Below are 17,036 nucleotides of genomic sequence, written 5' to 3'. Positions count from 1 at the left end.
CACAGGACCAACCCTGGCTTCTTGTCCCGTAGAACATTCTAGAATCCACTGTGTATCGGGCCCCTCCACTTCTGAAAAGCCACTCTCTTTCCCTTCCCAGGCGTCAGGAGCCCAGCCGCCCTTGGCCACAACGCTCCGAGGGCCCGGAGGTGGCCCGCTCGATCGCGTGCGCGCCTGGCAACGCGCAGAATTCCCGGGGTCCCACCTCCCCGGGCAGAGGGAGGCCAACGCGCTACGGATCCCGTTCTTGTCTCCTGCCACAGAGAAGGACGCGATGCCCTTTTTACGTTTAGAGGCACGTGGCGCAGCAGACGTTGACATCTGCTGTGTAACAGGGTGTGGCGATCACTTCATAGTCACTACTGTCCCAGTCGGTTCTCTGCGCAAAACATTAGAACGGGCACTCCTCCATCTCCCCGCCGCCCAGCCCCAGCTGCTCCGGCTCTGTGACGGGGAGCTGGGGACAGGGTCCTGGAGAACGCATGCCTCATCCAATCTGATTTTAGACCCCACGTGCCGGAGACGACAGGGCCCCCGCAGGCGGCCCCGGCTTACCAGTGGCTGACCACAGCTGGCCACGGCCCAACCACTGCACGTCCCCAAAGGGAACAAGCTGGGACTCTCTCCTGGGCCACTGGCAGGAGAGCCTTCCTCTCCCCGCAACCTCCAGCCGGAACCTAGAACCCCAGGTCCAGGCTGTGTGCCCTCCACCCTCCGGGGCTCTCTGTCACCGCACTGGCCTGCCCCTCCCCCCAGGCTCCTGGGGACAGGCCGGGTCACCACCCGCCACCAGCTCCCAGCCCACCACGCGAGCACCAGGTAAAGATTCTTTGACCTGTCCCCAGGGTCTCATAGGCGCTCACAGGCCCTCTGAGCTCCTGGGCACCACCCCTCTGCTGTCCTGGGACGGAGGACAGGGTGGGCCATGGGGATTCTCTCCCTCAGGAAACAGCTGAGCCCTGGGTGTGGGGCTCAGTGGATTGCGCGCCGGCCTGCGAACCAAAGGGTCGCTGGTTCGACTCCCAGTCAGAGCACATGCCTGGGTGGCAGGCCAGGTTCTTGGTAGGGGGCGCGCGAGAGGCAACCACACATTGATGTTTCTCTCTCTCTCTTCTTCCCTTCCCCTCTCTCTAAAAATAAAAATAAATAAAATCTTTAAGAAAGAAAGAGAGAGAGAGAAAGAAAGGAAGAAAGGAAGAAAGGAAGGAAGGAAGTGGAGAGCCCAGACGCCGGGGGCTGGGCCCACAGCAGGGCACTGGGGTCACCTCGGATTCCTGTGGGCAGGGCCCTGAGGCGCTGCCCCAGCACGGGGGCCGGGGAGGGGAGGCTGCTCCCCCAGCTCTGGGCGCCATTGAGACACCTCAGGGAACAAAGGCCAGGGTCCGTCCCCTGAGCTCCCCGCCCCCAGCGTTTGGTTTGGGGCTGGGTAACCCCCTGCTGTATGAGGCTGGCCCGTGCACCGCAGCGTGTCTCCCAGCACCCCGGCCTCCACGCCCTAAGGGCCAGGAGCACCCCGGCCCCAGGTGGGACCGCCCAAAGTGTCCCCAGACACTGCCAGTGTCCCCTGGGGCAGAATCACCCCCAGTTGGTTTAAGCTACCACAGCGGGGCTGCTGAGTAAGGTTGTGTTTCCTCGGCTAGAAGGCGAGGGAACATTCCCACCTGGCAGGTACTTCGCGGGCAGGTGAAAGCTGTGCAGGGCCAGCTCACACGGCGCACCCCAGGGCGGCGCGACGGCGGGCTGCCATTTGGGGCGACACGGCGTCTACGCAGCTCATCGCACTAGAAAGACGGGGTGATCCGAAGGGAACCACCAGGTGAACGGGCAGTGGTTTAGGACATGGAGGTTCTCTCTTGGAAGCCACTTGAAGTCCACAAAGGGAACTTAACGCATCCAACCTGGAGCGCAAGGTCGCGGCCACCTAGAGATTTCACTGGATCTCGCTGCCGTAGCCTCCACCCACATCCTGCTCATTTATTAACCATTTCTGCATCCCATGCTCAGGAGACGGTCAGGGCTCAAGAGACCCAGAGGACAAGCCGCAGACCCAGAGAAAATACCTGCAGAAGGCTTATCCGGTGAAGGAGGTGTGTCCAAAATACACCAGGAACTCTTACAATCCCACAGCAAGAAATCAAACAACTCAGTGAGGAACTGAGCCCAGGATCTGAACAGCCGTTGCACCAAAGAAGGTACACGGAGGGCGCACAGCACAGGAAAAGGCACCGCGCATCACGGGGACCTGAAACTGCTCTAAAACATTTATTTACAAACAAAGAACAAAGAAAGGCAACCAGGGGCTATTCCCTTAATGTTTCCCCCCCTCACAGAAAAGGAGGGACAGAACCGCCGTGTGTTTCTGGTGGCTTCGGCTCGGAGCAGCCCCGTGCCGGTCCCTGGGGTGCGGGCTGAGCAGCGGGGCCCGGGGGCCGGGGGCCTCTCGGGGCATCTGCGTGGAGCGGATTTTATCTGGCCCCCTCCCCCCGGGCTTCGCTGGCCTCCGAGCTGGCCTGGCCCCTCAAAGGATTTTACTGGGCCGCTGGGGCATCTGTGGGGCGCCCCCCGCCCCGGGCAGAGGCTCCTAGAGGCCTCTCCTCTGCGGCCACGAGGGGGCCCTCGTGCGGGGAGGCTCCTGCCAGCCCCTGTGATACCAGCCCAGCTATTAATAAGTGGCTCCTGAAAGTCCCCGGGGCCTTCTAGGGGGAGCTGTGGGCTTTTTTTTTTTTTTTCCTTTTTTAAGTGTCCCTTGCCACTGTTCCCGATGCCCCCAGTCAGTCGTAGTTCTGTTTTCTGAGCTGGGACGCCACATGACAGAACTGGGCCCTCCCTAGAACGTGGGCCTTAATCACCCCGTGAACTCATCCACGGACGCTTCCAGCGCCAGTTCCCCAACCTCTCCTAGAGCGGACGCCGTGGGAGAGGGCAGGTGGCCCTGTCAAAGCCCTGCCAGCCTGGGCGGGTCCAACACTCTGGGCTCCCGCATCTCTACCTCCTGGGCAGGCCCGCCGCCCCCCACAGGGGCCTCCCCTCCGCTGCCCCCCCTCCCGCTCCTGAACTCGCTGTCAACTTTCTAACAAAGAAGGAAACGAACCCCACCCTGCAGCCCAGCGGCATCTGGCAACCCCCGAAGCCCCTCTTCCCGATCATCCTGTCGGGGGCAGGTCAGCGCCATCCCCAGGGACCCAAAGCTGGGCCAGGACCCGCGCCAGCTCCTGAGCCACGTGAATGTCAGGGAGGCCGAGGGGCCGGGACCCCGTCCCCTCGTCCTCACACCTCACCTCTGCCGAGGACGCCTCCCTCCTTCCCAGAGGATCAGACAGAAGCCGCCAGGCCCTCCCCAGTCGAGCCCGCCCCCAAGTGCGGCGGCGTCGGAGCCCAGTTACAGCTTGCGGCCTTGGGTTTCTGTGGGGGTCCCCAAGGGTGCCTGGCCCCCCAACCTTGAGAACCGAGGCAGGGGATCCAGCAGCCTCACAGGCGGCGGCAGCAGCAGCAGCTCCCTCCGCTGTGCTTGCGTGGGCCCTGCGCCCCCCACCCCTGGGCGCTGCGGCTCCGGGGTTCTCGGTGCCTCGACACGAAACCAAGCTGGCCCTCAGCTCTCCAGGCTCACGAGGGTTCACTAGAGCAAGGACAAAAAGCACTTGGCTTTGGGACTTGGGAGCAGTCCACAGCTTCAGGCGTGCGTTCTTCGCATTCCAAGAGCGCAAATGTCACCTATAAAAAGCGGTAATAATCCAGAACATTCTGCCCACTTGCTATTCTGCGAAAGATGTCTTTCCTGGTTCCTTCTGGCCTCGACCCAAACACCGCCTGTGCTGAGGCCTTTCCCGGGCACTGTCTGTGTCCTTTCTTTTTAAATATTTTATTTATTTATTTTCAGAGAGAGGGGAAGGGAGAGAGAAAGAGAGGGAGAGAAGCATCGATGTGCGAGAGACACATTAGTTGGCTGCCTCACACGCCCCCAGCCAACCAGGGACCTGGCCCGCAACCCAGGCCCGTGCCCTGAGTGGGCATCAAACCAGCGCCCCTGTGGTTCGCAGGCCAGTGTGGTGCACTGAGCCCCACCAGCCTGGGCTGGTTACCCTTTCTTCCCGGAACCTGGTGGTAGCGCGGTTGGTCTGTCTAGGACCCCTGACTCCCGGTTCCAGGGGGCAGGAGCCTCGTCTGGCTTCACTTTCTGGGGTCCCCAGCAGGCACTGGACAGGCAGCGCCATTTATGTCTGTAATTGCTGTCAGGCGGAAAGAGGAATTGAAACGTTTGGGGGGGGCGGGGGCGGGGGCAACACACAGCAATGACTGCCGGCGCGGACACCAGGTGGGGGGAAGCTGCAGGAATGACGAAGAGCCAGTGACTGGCCCTTAAAAACCCCCTTGTCGGGAGGCGTGGTTTCCCAGAGACCCACAAAAGCCCCTGGCCTTTCAGGGTAGCGCCTGAGAGAGGAGAAGGCTGGAGGGCACAAGGCCCTGCCCTTCAGGAACTGAATCATCTCACTTGATAAAGGCGTCCCAGGAGGTAGGCCCGGGACGGAGGCGCCTGCGACTGTCTAGGAGGCCCCGGCGCCGCGCCTGCCCCAGGGTAGCCTCTCGCCCACGAGCCTTCTCGCCGCGCCACCGCCCCATCCCCAGCCGCGGGAGTCCCCCGAGAGTCTCCCGCTGCAACAAAAGGAAAATTCAGGAATGCGGCCCTGGGAGAGGCCCTGGGGACAGCAGTGTATTTAAAGCACACACACAAGGCGCTAGGGGTGACGCCCCTTGTAACTCTAAAAAACACGTGTATGAGGCGGTAGATAGTCTTTTAGAATCTTTTCCATGGGCCCACGAGGTAAAACCTGGCGGGAGGGGGGCGGTGCTCTGCGGTGCGGGCCAGCGCGACCTCTGGCCTGTCCCCTCTGAGCCCCTTCCCTCCCCACCCCGCCTTCACCCTCCCGCGCCGCCGCGCGCGCGCGCGCACACACACACGTGTCGGGCCGGGGCAGCAGGCGCGCCCGCCCCGGGAACCCCGGCCGGCCAGCCCGCGCCCGGCCGGCGCAAGGGCCCAGCGGATGCTGGTGGAACGCGGTTCACAGCACCGACCGCCAGCAGCGGGCCGGCAGGCGCTGCCGCCCTGGAACGGCGCTCAATAAATGGCGACTTAAGCTGGGCTGGGCGCGGGGCTGGGCGCGCGCGTCCCCGAGCTCGCCTGACGTGAGCTCCCGGGGCTGCCCGCAGCAGGAGCTGGCCCCGCGTTTTCAGTGACGCAGGAGCCGCGGGGCGGGGGGAGGTGGGCTCCACGAGCCACCGCGGGAGGGGGCAGCCTGGCTCGCGGCGGGTTCGAGTGGTGTTTAAATGTCTGAGAGAGGGGGGAGCAAGGGTCAAGGCCTGTCCCAAAGGTCGCGGCTGCGCGTGCTCGGGGACGCGGGGTCCCGGCGGGAGTCGGGGGCGCGCGATCCTGGCGGGGCGCGGGCGCAGGCGCAGCTGGAGGGCCGCGGCGGGACTCACCCTCCCGGGCCTTCTTCTTCCTCGCCAGCGTACCGCCCAGCTTGCCCAGGAACGACTCCTCCTTCTTCATCTTCGGGGGCCGGAGTGGGGACGACGAGCGCAGCGACACGGAGGACATGGGCCGCGGAGGCACCAGCGTCCGGGGCGGGCGCAGCGCGTGGGGGAGCCTCCTGGTCGCTGCCCCGCCGCTGCCCGCTCTCCCCGGGGAGTGGCCGGAGGGCGCGGCCCCAGCGCCGGCCCCCGCCCCGCCCCGGCCCGGCCTGCAGCGCCCGCTGCTAGAGGTCTGCCGGGCCCGGGCTCTGTGGTCACCGCTCCCAACCCGCGGGCTATTCCCACGCTGCGCCCTCACTCTCAGCGCAGTGAAGGGGCGGCGCGGCTCTTCAGGCCGTGGCTGGGACAGACCTCTGAGCCTCACCCGCGTCCTATTGCTCCCGGGGTCTGAGCGCTGAGCTTGCAGGCCCTGCTGGTGCCCCCGAGACTCGGTGGGCAGCGGGGCAGCCGCGGCCGTGGTCCTCGTGCATCAAATCCTGACGCAGACAGGCATTTTACCTGCTCAGCTTCTACCCAGGACCAGACCCGGGCTGGAGGAACGGGGAATGGGGGGACACTGTCCCCGCCCTGGGGGAGCGGGGATTTTCTTTCTGAGATAGTGACGTGTTGCCCCAGGAAACAGCTGGCAGTGCCCGGGGGCAGGTATCCAGGCGCCAGGCCCGTGTGGGGCCTCTGGGCAGGGGAGAGCGGAGAAGAGGGCGAGCAGGCCTGCCCGGGAGGCCCTGGAAGCTGAGGGAGGGCGTCAGGATGTGCGCTGGCACGATCCCCTCTGCGTCCGAAGCTGACTGGCTGGTGGGTGGACCGTGGGCGCGGGAGTCAAGGCCCGGGGTGGGCGGCCAGCCCCCGGGCCAGGGCGGCTGAGGAGACAGGTGCGCAGATTTGGGAGGCCCTGCAGGTGGGAGCCCCAGACTTGGGGGAGCGGGCCCGGGAGCCGGTGGGTCCCTCGCCCACAGACGCGGGCTGTGGGAGGAGGGCAGACGGCGGAGGGCGGCAGCGTCCACCTCTGCTCCCGTGGGTGAGGTGGACGCCTCCCTGCGTGCTGGCGGCTCACAGCAGAGCGTCACTCCTTCAGTTCCCTTCAGCTCAGCAAACCCTGACTGTGGCCGAGCGGACGCCAGGCCCTGTCCTCCCGCTGCGGGTGCCCAAAGCACAGGGAGAGAGCCGGCCCTCCGGGAGTTTGTAATCAGGGGAGGGAGTCCCCAGTGACCCCGGGTGCAAGAGCCATACTGTGAGGGACCCTGTGAGGTTGGGGGGAGGGAGCTGCAGGAAGAGAGGGTGCGGGGGCCAGGAGGCCTGTCGGGAAGGGACATCTGACCGGGGACAAGGGTGAACAATAGCCTGTTGCCTGCCTTCAGTAAAGGAAGAGAAGACTCAGAAAACTCCAGTGCAGACTGGGACGCCAAGGCCCTCGCACCTGGGGGCTGTGAAGGGGCAGGGCAGGAACTGCAAGCCACCTGGTGCCGACCGGGAAGGGCGGCGAGGGAACGATAGCAAGGGCTGGTGGGGTGGGGGGACCCGGAGGCCCTGGAAGCCTGTGAGCCCAGGCCCCACACATCGGATCACTGCAAAGGGCCGCGGAGGCCAAGCCCCAGCCAGAGACGGATTCGGACGCGGCGCCAGCGGGCCAGGGCAGAGCTGCCCGGGCTGAGCAGGGGGCCGTGGCACGGGGCAGGGACAGCCTGTAGTCCGAATGCTGGAGGGACAGGGTCGGCTGGGGCGGGCTCTGCGCTGGAAAAATGCACATACAAGGTGTCGCCTGGTGTGTCAGTGGCCCACAGACACCCCTCCCTTCCCTGGGCACACACAGACCGCACGTGGAGAGCCTGTGGCCAGGACAGTGGGCAGGAGAGCAGCCCCGCCCCCCGCCCGAGGACCAGGAAGCCGAAGTGCCAGTGGGGGCCGCGGTGAGGGCCCCGGAAGTGAGCGACGGAATGTTTCCCCGGTGCGTCGCGCTCCCGGGCTTCCGCACAGAGTTCACGGAGTGCACAGGGTAAGCGCGCATTTGAGCGCTGCAGGAGGGTTCGGGCGCCGCGGGAGAATCTCTCCGCAGGTCACGCCCACGCCCTGACCGTGACCCACCTATTTCCAGCGGGTCTACTCGCTACAAACTAGAGATTCTTCCTTGAAAGAGGAACTGACCTGGGCCCACATGATGGTAGAGTTCCTGGAATTTTGTAGACATCATTGGTATAAAAAGCATGATCATACTGTGAATGCGAGAGTGGTCCTTGTTAGTAAGAAATTCGCGCAAGGCCACTCGCTCTGAGACAAGTGAACGTGGTGCCCACTCGGCGAAACCTCGCCTCGGCCTCCTACTAAGCGCTCAGCTGTCTTCCACTCCCTCTGCCTGCACCTCGTGGGCTGGAGAACTGGATGGATTCTTGTTAAATGCAGCTGGGAAGGTTTTTTTAAAAAAATATTGTAACGGATTTGTTTTGTCTCCTGTGGGCTGCAGAGGAGAATCAAGAATGGATTAGTTTGTATTTTTTTCAGGGTGAGAGGAAGGAGTAACAAATGATCTAAACCCCCCCCCCCCCCCCCCCCGCAACTTCCCCTCCTTCCTGACCTGGCCCCCGGGGAACATACGGGTATTCTCTCCGGAGCTGTCTTCTAACAAAGCAACTTTCAAAATTGCTTTTCAGAGCAGTAAACAAATATGCACTTGAAGTTTGGAAAGTGCTGGTTTTTAATTAAAAAAAGAGAAGAAAATCATTTTCCCTGGCCGGTGTAGCTCAGTGTGTCGCATGTCATCCCCCAAGTCAAAGGGTCGCCAGTTCAATTCCCAGTGAGGGCACAGGCCTGGGTTGCGGGCCAGGTTCCCGATGTGAGGCAACCAAACAGTGTTTCTCTCCCTCTCTTCCTCCCTTCCGCTCTCTGAAAATAAATAAATCTTTATAAAAAAATAAAACTTAGAAAAAGAATCTTAACCAGAAGCAGAGACATGACGTTAGTCCCCGTCAGCTCAGCGTTCCACTGCTTAGCCTGCTACGCGTGCCTAGTTCATGCCACAGTCTACACTTGGAGAATAATTATGAAAATCAGGTTACATGCAGCGGCCCCTCTTAAAGAAAACCAGTTGCTTTGGTTTTGAACTGTGGCTTTCAGAGAGGCCCCTTTCTTTGCAGCTTAATTAGGGACAAGGAACAAGCTTCATGAGCACATGCTGGGCCCCACCCTGTGGGACCTCGGTGGACCTCAGTCACTCGCTCTGGCCACCTTCCCATGAATGGACAGGCACTGGGCAATGCAAGGGTGTGATTTGCCCAAGCACTTCAGCTGAGGCAAACCAAACAAACCGCTTTACACATAACGAGACAGGAGAATGGATGAACAACTGGTGTAGTCCTACAGCGGAATACGACTGAGCAATCCAAAAGAAGGAGCACACAGCCCCAGCTGCTGTGGCTCAGTGGGTTGGGTGTCGTCCCACAAACTGAAAGCCCGCTGGTTCGATTCCCAGTCAGGGCACATGCCTGGGCTGTGGGTTCGGTCCCCGGTCGGGGCACGTACAGGAGGTAAGCAGTCGATGTTTTTCTCTTCTTTCTTCATCCCTTCTCATCTCTAAAATAAAAAATAAAAAAAGAACAAGAACACAGATGTATCTCAAAACCATGGTGTGCGAAACAAACGACTTCAGACGACACACAGTGAATTCACTTCTTCGAAGCTCAAGTACAGGCAGCCTCTTCTCTATGTTGAGAGCGGTCGCCCTCGGCGGGGAGAGGCTGCTGTGGGCGGTGCGGGCATTCCAGGTTGCGGTCGTGGTCGCGATGGCGGGCTCACAGGTGCACCCCTGGGTGCATGTCCCGGCCCTGTGCAATGACGAGGGAGCATTTCACCGCCTGCTGGTTAAACCTCCAAAAAGTCTCGGGGGAAAGAAAGTAAACAGAGGACATGCCTCGCCAGAATAACAGAGGCCTTCTCCTTACCAGCTCCCATCCTCACCGACTTGTCTCTTAAAACGCCGCAGCGGGTCGCTAAGCGCCTAAGGAGACTTTCACCAGCAGCGCGCTTCCTCTCCCCTTTCATATAACAAAAAAGAAGGGGTATCTTTCAAAAACCTAAACAGAGTCATCAGCCCTTTGGGAGCAGAAAGGGGACACGCTGGGTGGGGCGGGGGTGCCAAGGCTGGGGACCTTCTCTGGCGTTGCTCACTTCCAAGCCTCCTAGCAACCTGAGAGGTGTGAGAGAAGCGGTGGCCCCGTTGCCCCAGGCAACCCTGTCCCACGAGCCTTCGCCTTCGCTCTCCATGGGGCGGTGTTTTCAGGTGCACTGTAATTGCCGCAGCTAAAGGAGCCCCTTTGAACAGTGTGATTTCATCAGTTTGCTAATTTAGGGATCTGGCAAAAGAGCAACCTGTCATTTGTGCTGCAAACACTTGGAGTGTAGAAAGATGACCAAACTTGCCTGGGATTTTAAAACTGTGCGGGTAGCACGTTTCCGCCGCGTGAGCCAAGCACAAACCACCAACGTCCGCGTTCGGCAGCCTTTCGCTCAAGGGATTTTGGAAACAGCAAACTTTGAGGCCGGGGAAGTTGGATTTGCATTTACTAGCAACTTCTTTGAGTTTTGTTTTTGCAGAGGAGGTGAATTGCTCTCCATACGCATGTTGTCCCCTTAAATGTTTCACAGACGAAGAATGAATGAAAAGTTGGTTCCGGGTCATCGAGTCCTAGTCTACAAGGGAGGATTGGTGAAGCCCCCTAAAAGATGATATGTTCAGAGAGCAAATTCCATAAGAAATACCAGTCCAGCTCACAGGGGTGAAAGAACAAGGGCAGGCCTATTAGACACTCACACTTCAGTCTGAATTTCTTTCCCAATTCATTGGACATAGGTGTACCACTTGCCAGCAAAAATAAAAGGCTTCACTGTCCTCCGCCCATGAACTTGGGAGCAGCAGGGAGTGAGAGCTTTGCTCCAGGTGGAGGGGGGAAGGCTGAAGGGCAGGGAACTCTGGGACCGTGAGCCTGCTGCAGGCTGCTGGATGGGGCGGGGGCTTGGCCACCCAGCACAGCTGGGGCCGGTGGTCCAGGGCAGGGGTCTGGAAGGAGCCAGACGGTGGTACTTCCAATTCCACAGGCCGTACAGCCGGTCCCAGAGGCTTAGCTGAGCTGCTGGAGCTGGACAGCAGCCCCGGCCGAGGCCTAAGCACCCGCATGCGGCAGTGTTCCAACGAAACTTTATCTGTCCGCTCAGAAATTTGGATTTCCTCTCGCTTTCACGTCATGAAATCCTCTTCTTCTGATTGTTTTTCAAAATATTTATACTGTCAACTCGTCCTCGGCTCACGGGCTGCGCCCCGCCAGGCCCCGGCCCGGGCTCGGGAGCAGGCTGCGCCGAAACCGAGGGTCGCTCACGGCGCGCTTCTGCCTGAGAGTCCTGACGGTGCCGACAAGGATGGCACCACTGAAAATTCAGTGTTTGAAAGATGACAGCGACTCCGATCCTATCGCTTCGCACTCCAAGGGAGCGCACAAAACCTTTCGTGCGTTAGAAATATTAACACAGCTCGTCCGAAGGCGGGTCAGGGGCAGTTCCTCTTCTGTCATTTATTCTATAGGCCTTCCTGCACTGCTGCACATGGGGCGGGCCACCCTGCGGCGTGGCTGGCTCCTGGGGACACGGAGGTCGCCTAGCCGGGCCCTGTGATGACAGAAGCCGCAGCAGAGCCCAGCCATGCGGCGGAAGGGGACCCAGGGCGGGGCGGCCTGCCACTCGTGTGTTTCCTCGTTGCACAAACACTGAGCATCGCGGGTGTGCTGGGCGTGAGTCCAGGCCTCGGGACACATTGTGAGCAAACAAAGACGACCTGCCCTGTGGCTCTCTCATCCCGACGGCAAGGGAATCCAGTGAGCGATTTTAAAAGCCGCACAGAGGTGTGCATGCAGTTTACACATAGATGTGTATACGTACATACATTTTTCACAGAGAGAAACTTTTATGGGGCGCTGGCCGGTAGCTCAGCTGGTTAGAGCATTGTCCCAATATGTCAAGGTTGTGGGTTTGATCCCTGGTCAGGGCACAGATAAGACTCAGCCAAAGAATGCATAACTAAGGGGAACAACAAATAGATGTCTTCTCTCTCCCTCTCTCTCTCTCAAATCAATAGATTAAAAAATTAGCCCTGGGTGGTGTGGCTCAGTGGATTGAGTGCCAGCCTGTGAACCAAAGGGTCGCTAGTTCGATTCCCAATCAGGGCACAGGCCTGGGTTGTGGGCCAGGTCCCCAGTGAGGGGGCACACGAAAGGCAACCATACATTGACTCCTTCTCTTCTCTCTTTCTCTTTCTCCCTCCCTTTCTCTCTCTTTAAAAATAAATAAATAAAATCTTTTTTAAAAAATTAAAAACTTCTATGGAAGCCCAACTTCAAATACTTTGGCAGGGGGAAATGGCTGATTAGAACGCCGCTTTTCTGTCAGTACAAAAAAAAAAAAAACCACTTGATGTTTCTGTGAAGCAAAAAGAACTGATTTCAGAACTAATTGGAACACATGTGACTGAGCACGCGGACACGGAGGCCGAGCACGATCATTAGCAAAGAACACAGTCACGTATCAATGAGGCCCATGTCTGTGCGTTCTGGTTCACGGCTCTCAAGGGAAGGTCTGCTCCGTGATCACCCGCCTCCCGTACGCACCGGGGGGTTTTACTAACGAGGCTCCGGAGGCTGAGCAGCAGGGAGCACATTATGCTCTTGAATCTGGAACCTGCTTGCAAAATGTAAAGCTCAGCTCTGCATGGCAGATTGTCTGCAGACTGTCAAAATCTCAAATATGCAAGATCTGTTAAGCGCCCAGCCTGAAAAGACTATTCAATTGTCAGTGCTGTTCAAATATGTATTTACTATCGAGAACAATTAAAACGTGGAGCTGAGTGTCTCCAGCGGAGGCCCGCGCCCTTGGGGGGCCTACCTGCGTAGGGTTCTAACCATCAGCTCCAGCAACTAAAAACACTTTTTGTACAACTAAATGCTGTACTTTTCTTGCAATCTGAAAGAAAAATACAAAACGAGTCTTTTTTCCTGGAAGCCTTGCATCTTGCACATAGTAGGTATTCAGTCGGTGTTTGATGAGTCATCAATTTCCTTGTCTGAAGGCAGCAGCCCCCACAGCGCCCCTGACAGATAAATGGGCAAAGTGTGGCCTGTCCACTCGTACCCAGGAGATCCTGCACATGCCACCACACGGGTAAACCTTGGGGACATTACACGGACTGGAATGAGCCACAGGCAGAAAGACAGATGCTGTGTTATTCCGCTCGTCTGAGGTTCTGAGAGGAGCCTCTTTCAGAGACAGAAAGTCGGTCGCTGGGGGTCGGGGTGGGGGCATGGAGTTCCCACGTGATGGGGCAGAGTCTCCGTCTCACAAGATGAAAAGAGTTCAGGAGAGGGGACTTCCTGCCACTGAACTACACGCTAAAAATGGCTAAAATGGTGAACTGTATCTTAGGTCCATTTGACCACATTATTTTTTTGAAGCTTGTGTCTAAGACCCATAATAAATGAGGCCCTGGCTCTGGAGGTAATTTGGTAATACACCGAAAAGGACTGCCTTGGGGTGTGGGAGAAGACGGTGAGGATTTCCACGGAGAAGGGACAGGAAAGAGCGAGGGATCCACCGAGAAGAAAGCGTCTCCTCCAGGGCAAAGGGTGAGCCGGGCACCAACTGGAGAGGCGGAGAGTGAGAAGCAGAGGGGAAGCAACTCCCAGGACTCTGCCTCCAGCGGGGGCGCAAAGCCCGCTGAGCCCACCTCCAGCCTACAGAGGAAAACTGGCCCCTCAGGAGCAGGGGTTCGTGTCTCCCAGACCCCCGCCCGCCGCGGGACAAGCAGGCCCCTCTTGCCCCCAGCTGGCCCGCCAGACAGGCAGCGCCGCGCATCGCTGTGCACCCGAGAGCTCCATCCGCGATCCCGCACGCAGCGGGGAAGGCGCGTGGCCGCGGCGGTAACCGCACGCGATTCCCACGCCACTCGGGATGGCTGCGACATTGGCACCCACGCAGAAAAGCTCTTCTCGACTGATGCGCATGAGGCACGGCTCCCTCCCCTCCGCCTGGTGGGTGGCAGATGGGGTGACGAAGAAGAACCTGCTTCCTGCGCTGTCTCAGAGGGCGTGGCGCGGCCGCAGGAAACGTTCAGAGACGAGCTTGGCTGTGTAGCTCCCCGCACCTGTGCACATCCCGTGGCGAAGGAGGGGGTCCGGCTGTTTGAGTTCACATCCCCCTGTACTTCTCAACCTGTGACGCACACAGGTCCCTGGAGGAGGCGCGCGCCAGGCCGGAGCCTCTGCATTTCTTCTTTTTAAACTTTTTTCTTCACTGTAGTTGACCTACAATGTTGTGTTAGTGTCAGGCGTATGACGCAGGGTTTCGACTGTGTGCGCCTTACGGAGTAACCGCCCCAACAAGGCCGGTACCCGGCTGTCGCGGCGCACCGTTACCACGGTATTATTGGCCCTATCCCGGGGGCTGCACACCGCTTCCCTGGGACTTATTTTATAAGTCCCCGGGGGACCACCTGTTACGGCCCGGGACCGGAAGTCCGTACTTCTCGATCCCCTCCCCCTCTCCGCCCATCCCCCACACCTGCCCCAGGGGAAGCCCGGGCCCTCGTGGCCATAGGCCACTCATATTAAAGTGTCACTGCCAGGCCAAGAACGACACTTTTTCCTCAAAAATTCTGACGCTTATGATGCTAAGGAAATGCCAATTGAACGCGCCAGCTGTATTCAAGCGACGCGCGGGGCGGGGCGGGGCGCTGGGTCCGTAAAAGGAACGCAAATCAGTCCCACGTGTCCAGAAGCTTCCTGGCCTTCTCAACGTGTTTTTAAAGTATTCAACTGCTTGATTCAAATACTTGCTTTTTGAAAGTCGTGTGCTGGCCCCTCTGCTCTCCTCCCCCTTTGCCGTGAAAGGGAGACCCGACGGGAGCCCTCGGAGGGCGGGGGTGGGGGGCAGACCCCCGCGGGGGCAGGGGCAGGGGGCCATCTGCGCAGGGAGGGCACAGAGGGGCCATTGTGAGGGGCTGGTCCGTCCTCCCCGCCCCCGACTGGAAGGGTCTCCCTTTCAGATCCAGCCTCTCTTTAGTAAAAGAGTCATTGTCACCCCGTGAGGCTGAAGCCCAGGGACGAGGGTCTTCCATCCCGACCCCTCCCTTCCGCCTCCCTTCACCCTTCCCGATGCCTTTCCTGAAAGAACGTTCTGTTCTCCGCCTCCCTCCTTGCCCCGTCCACGCTTGCAGAGGCCACTCGCCCCCGCACCAGGCCGGCCCCTCCCTCACGCTCAAGTCCTTCCCGCCGCGGGTCACGGGGGTCCACCTGTTCCGGCCTGTGCTGTTTCTCCCCAGACACATGTTGAAGCCCTCGGCCGGCCCCTGGGAATGTGACCTTCTTTGGAAATAGGGCCTCTGCCGCTGAAACTGGCCAAGATCAGGAGGGGGCCTTACTGCGATACGCCTGGGGGGCCCGTGCCCGGCTGGAGGCTGACCGGGCCCGGACACGCCACGGGTCACAGCGACACCAGAGGCTACGAGGAGGCCGGGAGCCTTCGCAGGGAGCGGCCTTTTCGATCATGGTTCTGGGTGTCCGGCCTCCAGGACCATGAGACAAGCATCAGTCGTTTCAGGCCGCAGTTCAAGGCGCTTGGTTCCCGCGGCCCCAGGGCAGCTACGCGCCGCCCCCGCCCACCACAAACGCAGCCCTGGCCGGAGAGAGGGCACGGCCTCCCCTGCCGGCAGCCAGGCAGGGCTCTTCCCCGGAGTCCCCTCCCCTCGCATCTCTCCTCCGTGCCCCCATCCCTTCCCAGGGTCCCCCCAGCCCGCTCGGCCGACCCCAGACCTGCACCTCCAGCCCACGCTCCTCCCGAGCGCGGCCCGCCCTGCCCTGCCCCCTGACGCTTGGTTCCTGTGACATCCCCCCCCTTGCCCATCCCTCTGGCCCGGCCCCGATGCTGACCAGGGTCAGCTGGTCAGGCTGTGGCTACAAAGGACCCCAGCGCTGAGGGGCCGGAGACGCAGGGTTCACTTCCTGCTTGGCCCTCGTGTCTGTCCCGGGTCGACGCCCCGGGCCGTCTGGTCCTCACTCCTCGGTCCAGATGCTGGAGCAAGGCCAGTCCCCGCGGCAGAGGGCACGCCCGGTCCCCAGGGGCGGGAGCTGCAGCCCCAGGTGACCACGCGTCAGGAGGGCGGCACTGAGGGCCGCCGGGCCAGCGGATCCAGCCAGACCCCGCTAGGGACACGGGGGTCACCAGGGGCTCCTCCTCCCTCCAGACCTGCCACCGGCTCCGAGCGCACGTGGCCCTTGCTCCTCGCCCTGTCTCCGTCAGCCCTCCCTGGAGCCGGAGTCCACGCCCGCCCTGCCTCACCAGGGCCACAGCAAGATGTGCCGACCGGCAGCATCCACGCCTGCCACAGCCCTCTCTCTGCCTTGGTTTTCCGGGGCGTCCGGCCGGTCTCTCCTCAGCCTGGTGGGTGGGCCCTCGGAGCTCTTGGCTCCTTCAAACTCTCCAGCCGGCCTCCTGTCTCCCCCCACACTGAGACCCACTTCCCCCAAACGAGCCACGGCAAACCCCCAGGCCTTGCCTGGTGGGTAGGCACCCTCTTGCTCTGCGGACCCCGCCCCAGGTCACTCCTTCCCAGGCCCAGCAGGTCGGCGCCTCCTGGGCGACGCGCTGTTCCCGGGAGTTTTTGTTACCACAGCTGGGAGTTACCCCCTCAGACCCCTCCCTCCCTCCCTTCATCCCTCCCACCCCCCTCGCTCCCTCCTTTCTACCCAGGGATCGATGCCTGCTCGGTGCTGGGGGACAGAGATCGATCTCTCTCTCTCTCTCTCTCTCTCACACACACACACACACACTCACACACACACACAATAATGAGGGCTGAGGGTGGCTCAATAGTTTGAAATGGTTAAGGAATATCAACATGCCAACTGGTGTGACTCGGTGGGCTGGGCGTCGTCCCGCAAGGCCAAGGGGTCCCTGGCTGGATTCCCTCTCAGGGTACAGGCCGGGGTTGTGGGTTTGGCCCCCAATCAGGGGCCACTCGAGGCAACGGATCGATGTTTCTCTCCCTTTCTTTCTCCCTCTCTTCCCCTCTAAGAATAAATATATCTTTCTTAAAAAATCAAGAGAATGATGTTTCCTGGAAATGTTCTGCTTTTTAAAAAAAACATTTTTGGCCATTACTGTATATTTTAATATAATAGTCATTTTCCTTGAAGAAAATTTTAAGTGCTTGACCCTTCTTGAATTCAGCCCCCAAATATTTGGGAATACCCAGAGCCTGTGAGCAGGTGGTCTCCAGCGGGTGGTCTCCAGCGGGGCCCCGCAGAGATGGCTGGTCCCGGCAGACATTTCCGTTCGTCGCTGGATTTTAAATTTGGGCACCTATGCAGAACCTGGAACGTTCTTTATCCAGCAGCCTTCACCTGTGTGCCTACTTATACCTTATTCATTTCAGAAATAAATCATTCATGTCTCCATGAGGTGGTCGGGAACTTAACTTGCAAGAG

At 60.1% G+C, this 17,036-nt stretch overlaps 1 protein-coding gene across 1 annotated transcript in view; it reads right to left on the bottom strand.

Annotated features, from left to right (window-relative positions):
• The window catches only part of PARVB (parvin beta), a 79,987-nt gene extending 74,300 nt beyond the window's left edge, over positions 1–5,687 (bottom strand). Inside the window, exon 1 of the mRNA XM_054582490.1 lies at positions 5,476–5,687. Coding sequence (XP_054438465.1) covers positions 5,476–5,593 — 118 coding nt within the window. The 5' untranslated portion in view covers positions 5,594–5,687. The remainder of the gene's footprint in view (positions 1–5,475) is intronic.
• Positions 5,688–17,036: the final 11,349 nt, after the last annotated feature.

The sequence above is a fragment of the Pteronotus mesoamericanus genome, unplaced genomic scaffold (genome assembly GCF_021234165.1).
Source record: "Pteronotus mesoamericanus isolate MK-2021 breed Mesoamerican mustached bat unplaced genomic scaffold, CSHL_Meso_final contig_702, whole genome shotgun sequence".
NCBI classification, from domain to species: Eukaryota; Metazoa; Chordata; class Mammalia; order Chiroptera; family Mormoopidae; genus Pteronotus; species Pteronotus mesoamericanus.
Note: the sequence above shows the minus strand (reverse complement) of the source record. Positions and strands in the feature narration are given on the sequence as shown.